The sequence below is a fragment of the Myotis myotis genome, unplaced genomic scaffold (assembly GCF_014108235.1).
Source record: "Myotis myotis isolate mMyoMyo1 unplaced genomic scaffold, mMyoMyo1.p scaffold_m19_p_5, whole genome shotgun sequence".
Classification (NCBI taxonomy): Eukaryota; Metazoa; Chordata; class Mammalia; order Chiroptera; family Vespertilionidae; genus Myotis; species Myotis myotis.
In genome coordinates, this window is record NW_023416357.1 from 80,613,871 (window position 1) to 80,635,743 (window position 21,873).

Below are 21,873 nucleotides of genomic sequence, written 5' to 3' on the forward strand. Positions count from 1 at the left end.
TTTGGCGGGAATTAATGTCATCAGTCGGGAGAACCAGAGCTGCGCATGCGCGGGACACCTACACCCCTGCGTGCTACCTTTGCAACCTGGACAGCCAATCAGAATAGGCGACGGAGCCCAAGTTCCGAGAATGCACCCTTCTAGTCCGGGAGGCGGGCGCTTTGCAGGCTGTGGCGAGATGGGGAGGGAACAAGAAGGGGGCACGCACAGTCTTCGCGGCCAGGATCTCTGCGGGCCAATGGCAGAGGCCTAAGGTCTCTAGGCAGTAGGGTGTGGCATTGGCGGCTACCGCAAGTAGAGGCCGTCTAATGTCGGGCCAATCAGAGTGAGGAGGTGGGAGGAGACTAGCCAATCAGTGTGCAGGATAGGCGAGGCTTGGGGCTGAGGAGTCTCGCGCGGACGCCGCGGGCTCCCCAGCTTCTGTCAGGGGAGTCTGGCGTGCGGAGGCGACTGAGGAGGCGGGAAGGCGGTAGTGGTTGAAAGGGAAGGGGCGATTGCTGATTTGCTAGGAGGAAGTCCGAGGGAGTGGGCGGTCATGGTGATGGCGGCGAAGAAGGGCCCGGGGCCGGGCGGCGGGGTCGGCGGGGGAAAGACGGAGGCGGAGGCGGCTTCGGAGGTGTGGTGTCGCCGGGTGCGGGAGCTGGGCGGCTGCAGCCAGGCCGGGAACCGCCACTGCTTCGAGTGCGCCCAGCGCGGCGTCACCTACGTGGACATCACCGTGGGCAGCTTCGTCTGCACCACCTGCTCCGGCCTCCTGTGAGTGGACTGGCGCGGGGGGAAGGGGTGGCCGCGAAGGAGTGGCGGGGAGTCGGCGTGAAGGCCGGCGAAGGGACGGAGCCGAGGTGAGGGGTGGCGGGGGGGCATGGGGACGCGCCGGATGTGGCGAGAGTCCTCTGTGGCAGAGGTGTCAGGGGGAAAGGGAAGGGGCAGCCGAGGCCAGACACACGATTGGAGTCGCGATGCAGGAGAAGGAAGGACACAGGCGAGGAAGGGAGAAACTCCCTACGGGAGGCAAGGAGAACCGAAAGTGGGGATGGATGGTTGAAGAGAACTGAGGGGAGGCGGTTGGAGATTTAAAAGGCTGGAGAATGACATAGCCCTTGAAAGGGAACTTCATGTAGCCGGAGGACAAAAAGGAAAGAGTAGGGCAAACTGGACTCAAGATGAAGGAGCACCTGTCTTCCTTCTGGCTTGGGGCCATCCTGGAGTGGGAGATGGAGAAAGCGAGTTAAAATAGGCAAATTGACCCAGGTTGAGAGCACAGGGATAGTGGCAGGTAAGGGTCCAGTTCAAGTGTCCAGGTGCAGATCCTCATCTTGCAGGGCTTTGAAATGCCACCCAGAAGGAGGTATCTTACAGATCTAAGTGATGATGAGAGCTGATGGGCTGCCCTGTTAGAGAGCTCAACTTTTCCAACTTTTCCGAAGGCTTGTAGATCTGGATCTGCCATCCTTATGTGTAATAATTTACGTCTTTAAGCTCCTTGTTGCCATGGCTTGATCCTAGTAGTAACATCTTGCAACTCCTTCTAGACCGAGGGAGAGAGGAGAATGGTTGTATAATCTGATTCGCTATCCTTGGCACTAGCGCTGTATTTGGCCATGCCTGAGCTAATTTAGAACCACAGTTCTAGCCCAGATTTCTGGTTATATAGTAAATCCCCCCCCCCCTTTGGGAGTTGTTTGGTTAGATACATGATTAACATTTGATACCAAGCCTGTATCTCTCTTTTTTATCAAGGGGTTTATTATTGCTGTTTTTTAGTATTGTTTTAATACATTAGTTTGTTTGGTTATTGGTTTCATTTTTAACAAGGAGTGCTGTCCTTGTTTCTTCTTACACCTTTAGGAGCCAAGGAGAGAGCAGTATTGCTCTTGCTTGACAGATGGGAAAACTGAAGCAAAGAGAGGTTTAGTAATTTATCCAATGCTGTACGGGGCTTGCTGTTTTCAGCATTTGTTGTTTGATATTAGTTATGATCATGGCAGATCAGAAATGAGGATCCAGGTCTTCTAAGATACAGTTTAGGATAACTTCTATATTCAGTTTTTACCTCCTTTGTCAAACTGCTATGTTCTGATCAATCTCACTTGGGTATTGTGAGGAAGGATTTGACTTGGGTCTAAGTAAAAGCCACTGTGGCTCTTAGGATAATGATTTAGAATCCAAATAGAAATGTGTCAAAAGCTGTGGTAGAAATGAAAGTGAAGCAAAATGATAGAAACTAGAGATTAGGACAAGCACTCTGACGAGAGAAGGAGCAAAATTTAGAAATATTTATAGCATAAAGTAGAAAGAGAGCAGATTCCTGAAGACCTTGTTATGAAAAGGAAAATCTGATTATAGAGTCTGGAAAAAAGTAAAGAAAAGCAGAAGGTTAAAATTGATGATATTAGGTCCTAGGAAGAAAATGCTAAGAAACAGTGTTAATTCATTCCCATGGTTAGCTGTGATGGAATGAAAGATAAAACCCTGGAAGTGCTGACATCGTTATCATAATTTTATAGATCTTGGTTTAAAGTATCCCACAGACAACATTTCCCTTTTATAATGAATATCCTTCAATCAGGACAGAAGGAGGGGCAAGGGATCTGGGACACATTAAAAACCTGGTTTCTTTTGCTGGAAAAGTTAACTCCCTAAATATCAGTGCGCAATTTGCAAAACTTGACCACTTTCTCCAGTGGTCATGATTGTTGATCCCATTAATGAAAAGTCAAATGACTGATCTAGAGAGACACTGGGTGGAGGTGAGTATGGCATAAGGGTTGATTAATAGAAAAGTACCCCAAGAGGCCTGGCTCTGTCTAAGGCAGGGGAGAGGCCTGTCCAGCCCTCAGGCCATATATAAGGCCCATGAAATAATTAGGTCTGATCCTGCCAAGGCATTTAGAGGTTAGTTAATTTTTAAGTTGATAATTTTGTATGGCCCTCAAATGATGTTATAAATATCCAAATGGCCCTTGGCAGAAAAAGGGTTCCCCACCCCCTTGGTCTAAGGTGTATGTTCCTCAGACTAGGGCTTAGCTGTTTGTTTGTTTGTTTGTTTGTTTGTTTGTTTGTTTGTTTGTTTTTGAGGTCAGTCTGTATGTGGACTCCACTTTCCGTCCTTGGTATCGGGGTTCTCTGCAGCTACTCTTCAGTTGACTCTTCAGGATGGTTTTTCTGTATTTTAGTTGTAACTCCCATTTGGTCCTGGGAACATGTCAGCTTCCACTTATTCTGGCCCCATTTTGGAATCTCTAGGGCTTAGCTTTTTAGGAACTTAAGTTCCAATGGGAACAAATGGTAGGAATCCACTAGCTCTTTTTTTTTTTTAGGGTTTTTTTTTTTTTTTAGTTTTAAAATTTTCTAGAAAGGACTTTTTTGCCAAGTATTTTGGTAAAGCATTATGAGTGATTCTTGAAGTGGTAGACTTTAGGGAACATATTTTGGTGATTGGGAAACAAGAAGCTAGGCCAACCCTATGTTAGCAGGAAGTCACAGTAGAGTGAAGGGTCAAAAAGGGGCTGGGTCACTAAATGAAACTGAACTGAAGGCATGTTGAGGTTATCAAGAAAGATATATCAGATGACATTCTATAAGGAAGCTTTAGTTTCCTTGACTGTGATTATCTGCGTGGGTTCCAGTGGTACTTCTCATTTGCTAATTGGAGTTGTAATTAGCATGGACGAGAGCAAGGCATATAAACTTTTAAAGGTGTCTTAACAGACTACTACCTGTGCCCTCTGATGTGGGAAGGGCTGGGAGCTGGTGGTGGCCAGAGGCAGAATGTGTGAGATGGAGCATACTTATTGCATTCTGCAGAGTGAGGGATGGAGCACACACAATCCAGCAGGCAATGGAGAGGCATGGCTCCACAGTGACACATACACAAGTTAACACCATAAATCCACATGGTTGATTGCCCATAGATTAGGATTTTTGTGATAGTGAAAATTGTGGTCGGCCAAAAATCTGCACATTCATTTATTCAATCCGTCAACGAATACTTATTGAGTGTCTATCAAGCCCCAGACACTGTTTTAGGTGTTGGAGATATGGTAATAAAATTGACAAAGTACCCATATTCATGTAGCTTACATCCTAGTAAAGGCCATGAACTGTAAATAAATAATTAAATATATAATTGCAGGTAGTGATAAATGTTATGGAGTAAAATAAAGCTCAGCATGGGCCAGAGAGTGGTGGGAACTCATATTGATGTATGATGACAAAAAGAGATGAAATATTCTTTGTTAAAATGAAGAGGTACCCTGGCCAGTGTCACTCAGTGGTTAGAGTGTTGGTCCACGCAATGAAGTGTCAAGGATTTGATTCCCAATCAAGGGTACATATCTGGGTTGCAGCTTTGATCTCCACCCTGGTCTCAGGGCAGTTGGGGAAGCAACCAATCAATGTGTCCCTTTCACATCGATGTTTCTCTCTCTCCCTCTTCTTCCCTTCCTTCCACTCTCTCTAAAAATCAGTGGAAAAAATATTCTCCGGTGAGGATTAACAACAACAAAAAGTGAAGAGGATATTGAGGGCGAAATTGAAGTACCATACTTAACACCATCTCCAGAGAAAGGAGACAGCAGAATTGGCTTGGTATTTTGAAAGACAGTTTTGTTGAGGGTGTTACAAATATGTTTACCTCTTAGGTCAGCGGTTCTCAACCAGTGGGTCGCGACCCCTTTGGGGGTCGAATGACCCTTTCACAGGGGTTGCCTAAGACCATCGGAAAACATATATAATTACATATTGTTTTTGTGATTAATCACTATGCTTTAATTATGTTCAATTTGTAACAATGAAATTGAGGGTCACCACAACATGAGGAACTGTATTAAAGAGTCGCGGCATTAGGAAGGTTGAGAACCACTGTCTTAGAGGGATGGAGTATTCTGGGGGCAGTGAGAAGAATAACCAGAGTTACAGGCCGGCTGAATTGGCTGATGTAGCAAGGTTGACTGTTCCAGCCCAAGTTGAATTTCCCAAGATCTGAAGAAAAATTCAGATTTTAATATTTGTGGGTGGGTGATGACTAAGCATTCATCTCTGCACATGTGAGCTCATTCTCACTATCTCTTTTTTAATGAGAAATACTTTCTCAGCTGTAGCAAAAACCCACAGTGTTGGTGTGAGGGCCTGAGAGAGAGAGGCTGTTTCTGCTGTTTCTAAATTTACATACATACTACCGCAATTGTAGGTCCCAAATTTGACCTAGTTTTTATTCATTGGTTTTATTCATTGGTTTTCTTCCAATACCTAATTTCCTTAACTTGGTATAGATCTTTTTAATTTGCCCATGTTTGTATGGAAATAATACAATAATTAATAAAAATACAAGAATAAGCTGTATTCTAAATCTACTTTTGCCCCACCCTGTACAGGTACATGTGCTAGTTTGTTTATTTTTCTGACTCTTCTACCAAAGGATGAATCTGCTATTTGAAGCTAGGTTGGGGTAAAAATCGCTGTTAAAAAGCATTTCTAAAGCAGAGCCTTAGATGTTCTTCCTTGTTCTGGTTTGCTTGCTTGCCTCAATGAATAAATCCCTTTTCTGTAAGAAGAAAGCATGGTGAGGCCTAAAATGTCATTGGCATCAGGGATGGGTACTACCTTTGATACCCAGTTTTTCCAGCAAAGTATGTGACATGCTTCCCTGACATGACTGGGTCCATCGTTTAAGCCATTGTCCTTCAAGTCTCAGTGAATACTTGTCTTTTCTACTTCTGCACAACTTTACTCTGATGATGGGATTGAATCAGGATTAAGGTGGGCAGAGCTCTGGGCTGGGTGTCAAGAGATGTGCTTGATAGCTCTTTATTTGTGACAAGTTTTACCCTCTGTCACCCCTTGTCTGGTTTGTTAGTGGTGGCTCCCAGTTGAAGCACTTTTTATCTCCATGAAGGGAAAGGTGTGTCTTAATAATTCAGTACTTTTCCATCTGTCTGGGTTGGAGAGATAGACATGTACCTTGCCCTTATTTAGTCCCATCCCTCCATCCCCTCCCACCTCACCTTTCATATTCTCCTCTGCTGGGCTGAGATGGACAGAGTTTCACTAAGTTACAGACTTAAGCACTTTATCGTATGAAGCCCTTGGACAACTTAAAAAAACCCTAAGAAAATAAGTTACCAAAGAAAAGAGAAGAAAAGAAAAAATTGTAAAAGGATTAGCATTGAGCCTGAAGAGGAAGGCAGCTGATAATATCAGGATTCTAGTGACCACAAGAGAGGACAGCTGTTATCATTGTCACTGAGGAACAACAACAGGAAATGGCTTGAAGCAGGGGAATTTAGATTAGGAAGAAGTTTCCTAAAATTAGTGAATTTGACCCTGGAACAGTGTAATAGGGATACTCCCTATTAGGGACTCTTCTTGATGATGTTTGGGTTCAAGATAAGGATTAAACTGGTTAGCTAACCTCTGCTTAGGCTAAGAAATACAAACTGGGGTGTACAAATTTGAACACAAATATTCAGAGGTAAGGAGTTCCCAAGTTCAGATTTGGCACAAATGAAAGCACTTGGGTGCTGGGTGGAACTGTTTTTTTCCATTGTTGACCTGGCAGAACCTTCTCATCTGAGCAGCTGAGCAGGTTTGAGACTTTTATGAAGCAAGCTAGAAGCAAAATATGGGCCAGTTTGAGGGTGATGACCGCAGAGAAATGAAAGATGTGGTATCTAGAAACATTAGGGTGCTTAATAGAGGGAGAGGAGAGAAAGGCTAAGAGAGAGAATTGGGCAGACTTTAGTATCTCTGAAAATTGCTTCACTTGCCAAGTAATTCAGAGTACTTTAAAGATTGAGTACTTCAAATGTTATTTAGGTTCATTTTGGGGAAAAGGAAACTGAAGTGGAAAAAGACTTTATGACTGGGCTCAAGGTTTGCATCCTAATAGTGTACTTGCTTTCAACTGGAAAAACTTACACTATTCTGGGCAAATAAATTTATCTCTATATTTCTCCCAGCACCTCCTGGTTAGAAATAACAGAAGGGTACTTCCTTCTAGTTCTCACTTCTTTTGGGGAGAACCTGAATTAATTTGGGGAGATTACATCCAAGTTGGAGAGTTGGGTCTGTTTAATTCTAGGTCAGTGACTCACATCTGACCCACTGGATGACCCTGGTATGTACCCAAGGGAAAGCAAAACTCCTAGACAACTTAGTGTCATCTACTGGGAGGGGAGGGGCTCCTGTTTCTAAATTGCTTCTCTCAGCCAGCAATGGCCTCTATGATTCAGAAACAAATTCTGACTCATAGGCCATGGAGCTAGTCCTTCTGGGCGGCAGAATGTTGTGTTACCTTATAGAGAACTCTCTCTGCCCCTATACTGTGGCTCTGGTTATAGTACATAAGCCAATCTACAGACATTAAGGTCAAAGCAATGGTGGTTATGCTTCGGAAACATCCTATTCCGTCAGATTCATTTGGCCCAACGAATCTAAATCAGTTTCTCTGCCTTCCCTTTATCCTGTCTCATCCTTCCTCCCCCTCAAAAAAACACACACAAAAAACCTCTAGTTCAAGCTTAGCCATAGAAAGTTCTGTTGACCTGGCATGGCTCAGTGGTTGAGGGTCAACCTATGTACTAGGAGGTCACAGTTAGATTTCCCGGTCAGGGCATGGGGCAGGGCAACATGCCCAAGTTACAGGCTCAATCCCCAATGAGGGTGTGCAAAAGGCAGCTAATCAATGAATCTCTCTCATCATTGATGTTTCTATCTCTCCATCTTCCTATCTGAAATCAATCAAAAAAAATTTTTTTAAAGAAAGTTTTTTTATTTTTTTTATTGATTTTTTACAGAGAGGAAGGGAGAAGGATAGAGAGTTAGAAACATCGATCAGCTGCCTCCTGCACACCCCCTACTGGGGATGTGCCCGCAACCAAGGTACATGCCCTTGACCGAAATCGAACCCGGGACCCTTGAGTCCGCAGGCCGAAGCTCTATCCACTGAGCCAAACCGGTCAGGGCTTAAAAGAAAGTTTTGTTGTTCTAAGCATCTCCTCTAGATTGATACATGGGTCAAGTCCCTTCCCCTCCCTCTATAAGAAAGCGCACCTCCCTGTTTATACTTTGCTAACAGTTCCTGATTCTTCTTTCCGGAAATGTCAGTGACCTTTGTGTGATAGGCTTAGAATCTGTTTTTCAAGTGTAAACATAATATATTTTTACTTTTCCCCTGATACCATTTATCATTCCTTCCTCCACTACTGCATCATGGGGCTAATTCTCCCTGATCCAGCTGTGTGCCTAAATTACACCCTACTGCGTTGAGAAGTACTCTTGTCCAGGCTCCTTGGTTCCTTCTTATAAGCCAGCAGTCCAGTGATTGAGGACTGGGGTCTATAATTTTTGTATCCCTCAAAGTGCCTATCACAATGCCTTGTGTTTTGGCAAAGTAAATATTTGTTAGTGGGAGGTGAAGAAGAGGACCAGGATCATCAGGTCAGGGAGGTCTGCTCTGGCTAGACCTCAGAAAGGTTTGGTATTCTGAGAGGGAAGGGACTAGTTGTTAAGGTGAGAAAGGGCAAGGGAAGGAATATAGAAGTAGGCTGTCTGGACTTCAAAATGAAACAAAACAAAACCATTAGTAAGAGAGGCTTCAGGAGAGAAAACTGGAATATCTCTGAAATGTGATCAGAAGAGAGTCTTCAGGGCAGATCAAGTTTAAGAGCTATTGTTTGACATGTAGTAACAAAGCCTGGCTTCTGGTTCTCCCTGCTATTATCTTTCCTCATTGATATTGCTTGTTTTTTAAAGGAGTATTTTCAGACTCTACTGAAAATCTAGCAGCAGAATTATTGAAAGTGCCCTCAGTTGTAGCCTCCATTGTCGCCTCCAATGTCCTGTCCTTTGTTAGAATCCGCCATCAGAAATTTAGCCTCCAAAAGGAGCCTGCCCTTTACTGTTCACTCTGTACTGTGTCATCTGTCCTCCCTCCCTGCCCCCACCATCTTCATTTACACTAACCCAAACACTGCCGTTCTTCCAGCCTTGGCAGGAGCATCTTTATTCTGTGTGTGCACCTGTAAGCATGAATGTGTTGTCCCCACCTTTTTCTAGGATTTTCATTTGGTAAATTTTGTTATCTCTTCCTTCTCCCTTTGCTTTTCTGAGGGCATCAACCAGGACCCTATTCTAGAGTTACAGTGCTTTTATTTTCACATCTTGATCCACTCACTTTTTCCAGGAGAGTAAAAGTTTGAAGATTCTCATCATTTGGACTGTCTTTCCTGAATGTGCCTGTGGTCTTTCATTCCTGATCCCAGGGTCTAGTTTATTTGTTTTGGTTTAGCCAGTTATGTTTTAATCTGATGAGGGCAGTAGGTCTAGACCAGAGTCAAGCTTAAGGTATAAGGAACCTGCTTGGCTTAGCCTCAGGTTTCCCATTAGAACACTGGAGGCAGTTGCGGCCCGGGGGGCGGGGGGCAACTCCCAAGGAGTTAACCCAGAGCTTGCACAAAAGCATTCACATGCCAATCTCATATCTCATTGTTGAACCTGATTTCCTCCTGCTTCATTGAAAGATCTAGAAATGAGAAAATCCAGAATATTTCTTTTCCCAGAGATTTCTTCCTGAAAGAGAGGGACCCTCTCTATTCCTACTACCATGCCAAACTTCTGTATAGACACGAGGAGCAGCAGCTAGCCTAGGGACTCTGTTTTTTGTCTTTAAATCTTATCTTTGTTAGTATTAATCAGGAATTATCATGGGCCTTTATTTTTGTCTTCCCTTGTTCTTGAGAAATATATGGGCTCTGGGACCTTGAGGATGTGCTGTAGGTCTCAAACAATGATAAAACAGGAAATGGGAAGTGGTTGCACATCTGAGTTCCCAGAAGTACCCCCTCAGCTGAACACTGAACTGTTGGGGGTCTGAGCCAATATAGAGGAGGTCTCTGGAGGGGCAGTCTCTGCCTTCCTCACTCTGTCGTCCTTGTCTCTTACTAGAAGCCTCCAAAACATTCTTGCTTCCTTTCTTTGAATTAGGAAGTAGCTCAGGAAGGAAGTTCTGCTTGAGGCTAATTTATGTGTTGTTTTATCCTTTCTCCCTGCCTCCCCTCCCATAAACAGACCTGCAGTGCTAACTGCATTATACTTCACTTTCTTTCTATTTCTCTCCCACAGGAGAGGCCTGAACCCCCCTCATCGAGTCAAATCCATCTCCATGACAACTTTCACTGAGCCTGAAGTAGTTTTCCTGCAATCCCGTGGAAACGAGGTGAGCAGCCGCTGATGGAGTATTACAGGCTAATAGTTGCCCTATCTGCTGGAGAGCTTTGTCTTAAGATTATAGAAAAACCCTTCCGTTTTTTTCTAGTCGTTTCTCTTATTTTTTAGAATATAAGATATCTTGCCTTATGTATATTTACAGATCTCAGTTATGCAAATTGTGGTTTGTAGGCCCCTTGTTGGAGGAATCAGGGAAAGAAGCAAAATCTCTACAGAAGGTTGTTCTTGGGCACTTGAGGGGAAAAATGGTTAGAGTTTCACCTTGATGAGCATTTAGAGTTGATTGGGCCAGCCACTCTCATTAAGATCTCCTAGAGCTGACTTGAGCCTTAGCAACCCAGATTTAAGTCTATGTCATTTACTTGAAAGTGAGTTAAACCCCTTCCTCAGCTAAATCTGCTGGTAGCAAGATGCCATTCTTGTTGTTAGCAGTACACCTAGCTTACAACTGATTGGCTTACTTGCAGGGTGTAAACAAGGGCCTCTGGAGGGTGTTCTAGAAACCACAGCTCTGAAAATTGCCCCTGACCTCACCCCCATCCAAATTTAGTTCCCATAATTCTCATGGCCCTCTAATCCTCCTATATAATAAAAGCATAATATGCAAATCGACCGAACTGCGGAACAACCAGTCGCTATGATGCGCACTGACCACCAGGGGCAGACGCTCAATGCAGGAGCTGCTCCCTGATGGTCAGTGCACTCCCACGGGGGAGCACCGCTCAGCCAGAACAGAAGCCAGGCTCACAGCTGGCGAGCACAGCATCGGAGGCGGATGATAAGGAGTGAGGGGTCCTGGACTGTGAGAGGGCACAGGCCAGGCTGAAGGACACCCCCAGCCCCCCAGTACACAAATCTCATGCACCGGGCCTCTAGTTTCTTTTATAATATTTGTAACAGTATATAATTATGTTTATTTTTTTTTTAATTTAAAGCATGACCTCCCCATTAGATGACAGCTCTGTGAGGACAGGGCATCATGTCTTCACACTGTGTCCATGCTCAGTAGATATTTATTGATGAATAAACTGGAAGTGGTATCATTCCCCTTTCATGCTTTCTGCCCCAACTCCTCTGTCACCTAACTCCATTCCTTTAGGTTTGCAGGAAGATTTGGCTGGGTCTCTTTGATGCTCGGACATCTTTAATACCAGATTCCAGGGATCCTCAGAAAGTGAAGGAGTTTCTCCAGGAAAAATATGAGAAGAAGAGATGGTAAGGAGGAAGAAAGAGATTGATATGAAGACATGTGTCCAATACATACTTCATCTGATAGTCCAGATTCTAGAGTTGAATTGGGGCTTCTCTCAAAAGCTAAACTTGGGTTGAGTCTGTTTCACTCAGATTTGGTTAGGGCTTAATTCTGCCTTCAAAATAATAAAGCTACATGGAAGATAACTTGTTCTTGGTCACTAACCTTGCAGCTTTGATGTCCCCTCTTTTGGGAAGATGGTAGGCTAACTGGAGGGGGAGCTAGGCCTGTGGGAGTGGGGGTCAGTTTTTGTAGCTCACCTGATTTTATATATGTCCTATATAATTTTTTGCTTTTAGCCCATCATTTCATTCATGATTTGTATGTTTGTTGTTTTCTGGAAGAGGAAAACGTCTCTGTTCTCCCCTACCTTTTCTTTCCCGAGGTGTCACTTCTTATTGTTTGATTTTGGGGCATGAGAATGTTGGGAGTAACTATAAGGTTGAGAAGAGAATGCGAGGAGATTGGTGTGGTAGATAAAGCAGCACTTTGGATTCCCTCCTGGGGGTGTCCTCACAAAAAAGAATATTCTTTCAGAATAGAGACCAAACACACTGTAGTGAGAGGGATTTTATAAAAAGTAACAGGACCTGGCAGGAGAGGTTTTGAGCTCTTAGAAGATGAGGTGGCAGAAAGTTTTACTATGAGACTGAGAATCTGAAGAAATACCCAGAAATAAAAGGAAGGACCTTGAGTAGGAAGCTGGAAAATAGGATCACCTATCCATCAGCATTATTGCAGATGTTATACTTGAAACCCAGATGGTTTGACGTCAGAAAGAGGAAGAAATAATAGGCATAAGCCAGAGGAAACTGAACGTCCTGCAGAAAAAAAATGAGCATCTGACAGTAAAGGGGAATCTCAAGATAGGCAGAATTTTGCTTTGTTGCTAAATTCCTTTTAGTTCAAAAAAGAAAATTAGGAGAAAATGAAAAAGGATTTTGGCTGCTATAACCTGTGTTTTTCCAAGCACCTAAGGTGAGCGTGGTCCAAGGTTTACCCCTCCCCTTTCAACCTAATATTCTTTCTTGAAGGTATGTCCCCCCAGATCAAGTCAAGGGGCCCACTTACACCAAAGGCAGTGCCTCCACCCCTATCCAGGGCTCCATCCCAGAAGGGAAGCCTCTGCGTACACTTCTGGGGGATCCTGTGTCATCTCTTTCAGCTGATGCCTCCACCTCTAGCCAGGTAACTCTCAGATCTGCCCTTCACGATTACTTTGGAATTTGGGAGACAGGAGTATCAGTTTCCTAAATCTCCTGGACTTAGTAGACAGCAGTTCAGGAGCTGTGAGTTGGTTCTCAGCCCTGCTGTTACCTATGTCTTGCATCTGTCACCTTGGACTCATATCTTTTGGAAGAAAGAACCAACAGGAAGTGGTATTTAGGGAAGTCAGAGTATGAACTCCAAACCTGACCATTCCTCCAAGGAAACACAGAAGGGGCCAGGACTCTGCTTCAAGCACCTGGGAAAGATGAGGAGGTAACAGCTCCAGGGGCACTGTTGGGCAATATCCCTGTATATATCAGAGTTACCGTGACTAGTATGCTCTAAAATGTGTGGTTCTGGGAGCTGGTGTACTGAGAAGACAGAGGAATTAGGTATGAGAGAAGCTAAGGCAGTTTCTGCCCAGGAGTCCTCTCAGTTGAGAGCAGTTTCTTGCTCTCCTCTCTCTCCACTTGCCTATCTGGGGGTCGCCTGGGGAGCCCTGCAGGGGCTGGCATTTCTGGGATTCCAAGTGCTATATGTAATGTCTTATCCAAGTCTGTTAGCCAGTCTCAGGCTCGGATATCTCAGCCCCGGAGCACTCAGCCACCTCCCCACTCCTCGGTCAAGAAAGCCAGTACTGACCTGCTGGCTGACATTGGTGGAGACCCCTTTGCTGCTCCCCAGACAGTACCATCATTTGCTGCATTCCCAGCCTTTGGGGGTAAGTGGGACTTGGGATAAGAACCTTACTACAACATATGTACCCTTAACACAAAAAATTCACTTCGCCGGGGGGACCAGGTTCTACTTGGCCCTAGCTATCTCCACATGAACAAACGTGACGGTAATTCCGAAGCCTCAAGGCTGGGAGGGTTGGGGTCAGAGGGGTACCAGGGATTATGTTTGGGAGTTGGGGCTCCTGGCATGTTCTTTTAGAACACTGGAAATAGACTTTTTATTACTTTCACTCTATTAAAATGGGAGCAGGGGGATTATCGTGTTCCGTATATCCTAACGTCTTCCCAAAGATCAGCAATAGCCAATAATAGAGTTGAATAAAGTGGTATCTAGTTTCCCTTTTTGCTTTTCAAGCCCCTTTCTCCCCCAGAAAATAATTTTCCCCACATGATTCTGCTCAAACTAGACCCTGACAAAAATGTTAATGCCTCATGGATTAAGAATAAAAAGGTGATGGGAGTGAACTTAGAGCCTCTGAGATCCCCTTTCCCCCACCTGTGTCTAGCTCTCTGCCAAAAGCCCCTGCATCTCCCTCTGAAAAGGATCCTGTGGAAAGGCAGATGGCCCATCGGGTGGCCTCTGAAGGCCTTTAGAATTAGTGTATATTATTCTATTATTATTCCATTATTCTAGTTAGTGTATATTACTGTATATTAATATACATTTTATCTATATAACTTTTGCATTCCTTAACCTATAGGCCAGACACCTTCCCATGGGGGCTTTGCCAACTTCGATGCCTTTGGCAGTAGCCCCAGCTCTTCTGCATTTGGAAGCATTCCTCTGGCTCGCCAAACCCCGTTTCAGGCCCAGCCAACAGCCACAGGTAAACTCTGCCTCACCGGTGTTTTCCTTTCTCCCAGCTGCATCCAGCTGTTCACATCCATACATCACCTTTCATTCACATCTGCACCAGTCTAAAGAATTGTGCAAAGGATATAAAGAGAAGCTCTAGGAAAGACTGAGAGGATTCTGATGAGATGATTTTTGTGATGAAGAGGGGGCTCTATGGTTCTATTTTTATTTTTTATTCAGAGAGGAAGGAAGAGGGAGAGAGAGAGAGAAACATCAGTGATGAAAATCATTGATCGGCTGCCTCCTGCACACCCCCTACTGGGGATTGAGTCCTCACCCATCCCTCTTAGAGCAGAAGCCTGTAAACCCTATGTTGTGTAGTTTATGTTATACAATTGAAAGAGAGTCTAAAGATTGCCAGCGGTTCTCAACCTGTGGGTTGCGACCCCTGAAAATACATCCTGCATATCAGATATTTACATTACTATTCATAAGAGTAGCAAAATTACAGTTATGAAGTAGCAACGAAAATAATTTTATGGTTGGGGGCCACCACAACGTGAGGAACTGTATTAAAGGGTCGCGGCGTTAGGAAGGTTGAGAACCATTGCAGCATTCAGCTTCTCCCTAAGTGCCCAGGCCTCGAGTCTACAGAGTGGACTCCCTTTGGACATCCTTGGATGCGGGAGGGCAGCTGGAGTGCTGTAAAGAGCAGATGTCTGAGGAAAGCCAGTGACTTACGCTCTTTTTCTTTCTTCCACCTTCCTGCCATTTCCCTCCTAAACCCTCATTGCTAGCCAGTGGGATGCTGACTGGAAGTTACAGCTTTGGTAAGTTATCTTGCCTACCCTATAGGCACCCAAGTTAGGAGCTCACCTCAGGTCCTCTGATCCTAGAGTTTTTAGGTCTGGAAGGAACTCTTCAAATTTAGCCATTCTCCAGATGAGACAGTTCAATAGTTTCCCTATTCGTGCAACCCACAGAATGGCAGACCTTGACCCTGGGCCCAGGCTTCCTGACTCTTGCTCTGCCCACAGCCTTCCCACTGTGACACTGAACTGGCTACTTGCTTTTGTTTTTATTTTATTTTCATACTGTTGAATGGGACAAGAAGAGACATTTTTATATTGATAAAAGTTTAAAAAGTAAGTTTAACTGATAGGGTAACCTTGAAATTCATAAAGCAATAACAGATAATTAAAATTTAATAAACCAACAGAGAGGGAGGCTATAATAGACTCTCACAAATTAATAGGTAAAGTAGACAGACAGTTAAGGAAGGAAGCCAACCATTTGAGTAACACTTTAACAAGTTTGACCTAATAAATATAAACAGAATTTTGTAAACAAAAGGCAGAATATATAGTATTTGCAAACATAGAACCATTTTACAATTTGGGAAATTAGTAGGGGGCAACAAAATCTCCATAAATACTAATAAATAGAAATTTCACAGGTCACATTTTATATGATAAAAGATGTCCTAAATAAAACTTAAAGGCATGGAACAGGGAGGAGATACTTACAACCTGGAAGATAGACAAAAAGCTAATAGCCATAATGTGTTTTATAAATAAGAAAGAATAGGATAATGGACAAAGGATATAAGCAGATAATACCCAGAAAAAATATGAAAATGTCTTTGACCTAACTAATCAGATGCAAATTAGAATAAAATATTCATTTTTGACATTATATTAGCAAAAATTTTAAAGATTGATAATGGCCAATATTTTGTGGGGAAATGGGCCCTTTCTTTAAAAAATTGATTTCAGCCGAAACCGGTTTGGCTCAGTGGATAGAGCGTCGGCCTGCGGACTGAAAGGTCCTAGGTTCGATTCCGGTCAAGGGCATGTACCTGGGTTGCGGGCATATCCCCAGTGGGAGATGTGCAGGAGGCAGCTGATCGATGTTTCTCTCATCGATGTTTCTCTCTCATCGATGTTTCTAGCTCTCTGTCTCTCTCCCTTCCTCTCTATAAAAAATCAATAAAATATATTTTTTTAAAAAAATTGATTTCAGAGAGAGGAAGGAGAGGGAGAAAGGAATAGAAACTTTAGTATTGAGAAAGAATCATTGATCGGCTGTCTCCTGCACATTCCCTGTTGGGGGTCAAGTCCACAACTGGGGCATGTGCCCTATCTGGGAATCAAACCATGACCTCCTGGTTCATAGGCTGACACTCAACCACTGAGCCACACCAGCCAGGCAAATGGGCCCTTTTGTGAGCTGTTGGTTAGAATGTAAATTGGTACAGAAGTAGTCAGGTTAGCAAAAGGAACGTGTTCTTGGGAATTGGAGCTCTAAAGGAAACAGTCTATACAAGGTTATTATAAATTGGTCTGTTCAGAAATGCATTCCTAGCACAGTTGTTTTAAATATTTTAAAGGAGAAAAAGAAGGCATTAGCCCTGGAACCATTCCTGGCTGAAATGGGGATGAAACTTTTGTTCAGTGTCTGATCATCTCAAAATGCAGAGTCTGCAGCCATATCCAGAGCCAACCAGCATTTCTGAGGCTCTTGTCATTGCCAGAAGCACCCTCGGATTGTCTCCAGGAGGAATGGAAGATTCCCCATTTTGCAGGAGAGAAAACTGGCTCAACTTGATCAGTGACTTGGCCAAAATTGAATAGCTGATAAGTGGCAGATTCCATGCACTTTGCGCCACACCATGATCATGAGGTTGCTTCTGTGAGTGTGATCTAAAAGAACTATTGGGCCCAGCTGGTGTGTCTCAGTAGTTGAGTGTCAACCTACAAACCAGGAAGGAGGTCAAGGTTTGATTCCCAGTCAGGGCACATGTCCCATTCGGGCTTGATTCTCCAGTAGGGGGCGAGCAAGAAGCAGCCAATCAATGATTCTCTCTCATCATTGATGAATCAGTCTCTTTCTCCATATCCCTTCCTCTCTGAAATCAATAAAAAAATATTTTTAAAAGAACTATTGGGCCCTAGCTGGTTTGGTTCAGTGGATAGAGCATTGGCCTGTGAGCTGAAGAGTCCCGGGTTCGATTCTGGTCAAGGGCACATGCCCAGGTTGCAGGCTCAATCCCCATTAGGGGGCATGTAGGAAGCCCCCAACCAATGATTCTCTCTCATCATTGATGTTTCTCTCTCTCTCTCTCTCTCTCTCTCTCTCTCTCTCTCTCTCTCTCTCTCCCTCCCTCCCTCCCTCCCTCCCTCCCTCCCTCAAATCAGTTTTAAAAAAACAACAACTATTGGGTATGAAGTAGGAAGATGTTGGTGAGAGGTGGGTATTTCTTCTGACAAGCCTTGTTGTATTTTTATATTTCTAAGAGGGAGTATGAAGAGGGGAGGTTTCTAAAACTGCAGTTTTCCCCTGAAACTGCTATAAGACGTGTGTACAAATACAGCTCCAGAAGTGAGGCTCCGGAAGTATATTAGAAGCAAACCCAAGCACAGATACTCTCGCTGTGGCCTCCTTTCTGAGAATGTGCTCTTTTTAAGGTGTTCACTTCAAGTTAGGGCCAGTTCTGCCCTCTGCTGTCCACCAGGAGACACACAACACTGCTTGCAGATGGAACCACAGCCCTTCTCCCAGTCTGGGAGGACAGAGGACCTGGTCCTCACTGAGGGGAGTTCCCTGACATGAAGGCCCAGAGCAGGACGGAAGAGTCTGATCTAAGGGAGCTGTGTTCGCTCAGAAATTCCATGTGCTCTGAGTCAATCAGGCAAGGGAAGGACCTGGGGCTGGAAAATCAGAAGGCCCAACACCACCCTGCTGGTTTTCCAGCCTTCTTCATGGCCTGTGGAGTGGAGAGGATTGACGCCCAAGAATGTGCAGTGGCATTATAGCCTAGCCTTGTTCCTGTAGGAAGTCCAGCGGTTGGGGAAGAAGAGCGGCCAGGAGAGTACTGTCTTTTAAGTGCTGGCACACTAGAAGCAGCCCATCTTTGGAACCTTGCAGTAGGCAGGCACTGGGCACCTGTCTTACCTGCTGGATTCTCAGCTTCTCCAAGTTAGAGCCTGGTCACCATCAGTCAAGCTCATGCCTAGTACAGTGAAGATACCCTTAAACAAGGTTTTGGAGTAATACAGCTAAACCTTTAGAAAAGAAAAAGCATGGAGATTTAAATTACAGCTCTGGGCATTCAGGAAAAAAACAAAACTTGATTGACAAGAAAACAGGATGAGGTTTGAAGGAGCCAGGGAGCAACACAGATTGGAGAACCAGCTTGGCTTTGCCATTTCCTTCCTTGTATCCTTTCTTTATCTTTTCCTTTCCCTTCTTTTTCCTCTTGTCTCTGAGAGGAAAAGTATCTTCCATTGTGAAGGATCCCTCTCACCGTTTCCCACTTTCTGCAGGGCTTGGTCATGTCAGCTTTATCTGAATAACACTTCTACTTCATTTCCCTTTGCTGGCATATTCCCTTTTCCCCACAATATGCTTAAAGTTTCCCATTCTACAGGATGTTTCCACAGCCTTACCCATGCTTGTCTCTTGTCACAACTCCTCTCCACAGCCATATCTCTGGGAAGAGGAGCAGATGGCCTTCATTTACTCATTTTTTACTGTCCTGCTTCTCTCTCTCTCTCTCTTTTTTTTTTTTTTACAGATTTTATGGCATAATATATATACTGTTGTGCACCTTGATTTTTTAAACTTTATTAGATCTTTTTTTATTCATACATTAACAGCTTCCTTGTTTTTTATATGTATATATAATAATTTATTTAATCAGTCCCCTGTTGGTGAATATTTAGGATGATTCAGTCTTTTGCTGTTAAACAGTGCTGCAGTTAACCCTGTATGTCATGTTTGCGCGTGCAAGTTATATCTGTAAGAAAATTCCTGGCAGTGGAATTGATCTAGTAGTATTTTTATTTATTACTATAAATATGTCAAGTGCTCTGAAGGAAAAGAACAAGGTGCTCTGAGGAAAATCAGGATCGAATTCACATTAGTGCATCAGGAAAGGCTAGTCTAAACACATGGTTTTGTTAAGGCCAAAGGGTGAGTAGGAGTTTGCAGGCCAAGGTCATGGGTAGGGCCTCTTGTTCAAGGCAGAGGCAGAGCATGTAAAAAGGCTGGAGCTGAGGGTCTAGGGAGGGTCTTCTTCACTTGTGTTCCTATTCTGAGCCAGCCATTGTATGTTTCCTTTAAGACTCTGTCTTGCTTCTCTGACCTTACAGATCATTTCTTTCTTTTTTTTTTTAAATTAAATCTTTATTGTTCAGATTATTACATTTGTTCCCCTTCCCCCCGCCCCCATAACCAGATCATTTCTTAAATCATATGTTATAATACCTCACATTTGTGTTATATTTTAGATTTTAAAACACTTAGAGGGTCTTTACAGCTACCCTGTGAAATAGTGAGAAAAAAATGGAGAATGAAATAGTTTGCTATAATCACAATGGTAGCAAGTGGTACAGCCACAAGTAGAATCCAGTTCTTACTTTACCTATTCAAATAGTCACTGTTTGTTTGTTTTTTTATTTGAGAGAGAGAGAGACATCCAGTTGTTTCTTCACCCATCTGCACATTCATTGATTGATTCCTGTATGTGCCCTAACATGGGTTTGCCTTAGGGAATCGAACCCTTGGTGTTTGGGGACCATGCTCTAACCAATAAACACACTTTGCAGATAATATGCAAAGTGTGTTTCCCTTCAGGAATGAGTCTTCCAGCACTCATAAAAATAAAACTTTTTTCATTTGTAGCCTTGTTATACCCTCACAACAGCCCAGAATGGTTGACAGATGATATGTAGACACATAGATAAAGAGGCTTTCAGAAAATGACAGGGCCTTAGGCCTCTTCCTGTGGGATTTCCAGGACTCTTGCTCTGCAGGCTGTTTTGTAAAACTCCCACGTGGAGCTTGTCCTCTGCTTTTTCTTTTTAGATGTGAACCCCAGGGAGGGCAGGAGAACCCTGCAGTTGGCTCTGCCCAGTGAGCAGTGTCTCTAAGCCCTAATCTAAGCTCATAGCATCAGGGTGGCTTCCCAAAAAAAGAAGTGGCTCCGATGGGAGTGCTGATGGCTGAAGATTTATGCTCATCACCTCCAGTGCCATCTCATGAGATTCTCCCGAGTGTCCTTGGTCCTTTCATAGCTCCCCCCACCCTCTCTACTCTCTACCTGCCCTTCATAAGATTTATCCATAAGTGGAAATGCTGGTTTGAGTAAATTAGTCTCTTGAGGGGAAAAATGGAAAGTGTAAGTCAGGTCACCATCCCTCCCGCTCTAGGAGAAAGCTGCTTTTCTCTCAGCGGTGGCAGCTTTGAGCACTAGGAAGATTGAGAGCCTAGATTCACATGGCCTGGAATTCTCAGTGGGAGACAAGTCCTCCTGAACTGGGTGATCGTGGGAAGACTGGGATGGCTCAGAGAACCCAGGTGGTGCCTCTCATGTGATCACTCCACTCCTCCACTGAACCCCATCTTCTCCTGCCCTTTCCATCTTGTCTCCAGCCAAACACTCCCTGTTTTATTTCCTATGACTTACCAGGGAGCAGCCAGGTGACTCCATTTGGTGCCGCCTCTCTTGCACCTGCCAGTCAGCCCAACAGCCTCACAGATATGGGCGGCCTCCTGGGACCTGGGGCATCAGCTGGAGGTATCCCTAGCAGGTAGGCACAGACATGGGTTTGCCTTAGGGCAGGAGAGTGGGCCAAGAAACCCTGGCCTTGCTTTTCCCAGCCCACTCAACTCCTCCTGTCTGGCAGTACTGGGTGTGCCATCTCCTAGTCCAGCGGTTCTCAACCTGTGGGTCACGACCCCTTTGGCGGCCGAATGACCTTTCACAGGGGTCGCCTAAGACCATCCTGCATATCAGATATGTACATTACAATTCATAACAGTAGCAACATTACAGTTAAGTAGCAACGAAAATAATTTTATGGTTGGGTCACAACATGAGGAACTGTATTTAAAGGGCCAGAAGGTTGAGAACCACTGTCCTAGTCCCTTGCCCAACCTATCGCCTTGGTCCTGGAAGCTATGCATGCTGACCTCTCTCCCCGCATTGCAGCATCTTTGGGATGACCAGCCAGGTCCCCACACTCCAGTCGGCCACAACTGGTGGAGGTGGCAGCACAGGGCTTGCCTTTGGAGGTGAGTCTTGCCTGTGAAGACCCAGGAAGGGGATCCAAGTCCTAGAGGGAATTGAGAACTCTGGACAGGGGTGGGTGGAATGGAGAGAAGAGTTAGAGGAATGCTCAGTTATCACAATATTAAGCAAATGGGGGGAAAAATAACCATCTTTTTTTCTCATCTCTACCCCATTCCACCCTGAGCAGCCTTCAGCAACCCTTTCACAGCACCTGCTGCTCACCCTCAGCTGCCTTCCACAAACCCATTCCAGCCCAATGGCTTGGCCACAGGTAAGCCTTCCAGACTGTCCCCTCTCCCTGTATCTCACAGCACCAATTTCTCTCCCCTCCCCCCGCTTCGCACACTGTCAGGAGGAGCAGCAGGCAGCCTCAGCTGGCAGTTGTGGTTTCCCAAACTAGTCCCCCTGCGCACCCTGCCCCAGCCCAGACCCATCTTAGTGGGCAAAAAGTAGAGGCACCCAGGCTACAGATCAGAATTTCAGAATTAGAGACTAGACTGCTGTTTACCTGCATCAGTTCTAAAGCTGTTTTAGTGTTGACTGATAATGGCAGTGATTCCTCTTTCTCCTGCCCTCT

At 44.5% G+C, this 21,873-nt stretch overlaps 1 protein-coding gene across 5 annotated transcripts in view; it reads left to right on the forward strand.

The window, feature by feature from the left end:
• The first annotated feature begins 222 nt into the window (after positions 1 to 222).
• AGFG2 (ArfGAP with FG repeats 2) overlaps positions 223 to 21,873 on the forward strand; it is a 29,025-nt gene continuing 7,374 nt past the window's right edge. The window contains exons 1-10 of one of the 5 annotated variants that reach the window (XM_036310071.1): positions 225 to 756; positions 10,123 to 10,216; positions 11,327 to 11,442; positions 12,514 to 12,667; positions 13,244 to 13,409; positions 14,127 to 14,252; positions 15,019 to 15,051; positions 20,694 to 20,814; positions 21,216 to 21,298; positions 21,484 to 21,567. In XM_036310071.1, coding sequence (XP_036165964.1) covers positions 536 to 756; positions 10,123 to 10,216; positions 11,327 to 11,442; positions 12,514 to 12,667; positions 13,244 to 13,409; positions 14,127 to 14,252; positions 15,019 to 15,051; positions 20,694 to 20,814; positions 21,216 to 21,298; positions 21,484 to 21,567 — 1,198 coding nt within the window. In that variant the 5' untranslated portion in view covers positions 225 to 535. Of the gene's footprint in view, positions 757 to 10,122; positions 10,217 to 11,326; positions 11,443 to 12,513; positions 12,668 to 13,243; positions 13,410 to 14,126; positions 14,253 to 15,018; positions 15,052 to 20,693; positions 20,815 to 21,215; positions 21,299 to 21,483; positions 21,568 to 21,873 lie in introns of all 5 variants that reach the window. The other 4 variants (XM_036310073.1, XM_036310072.1, XM_036310075.1 and 1 more) reach the window with 4 other exon arrangements.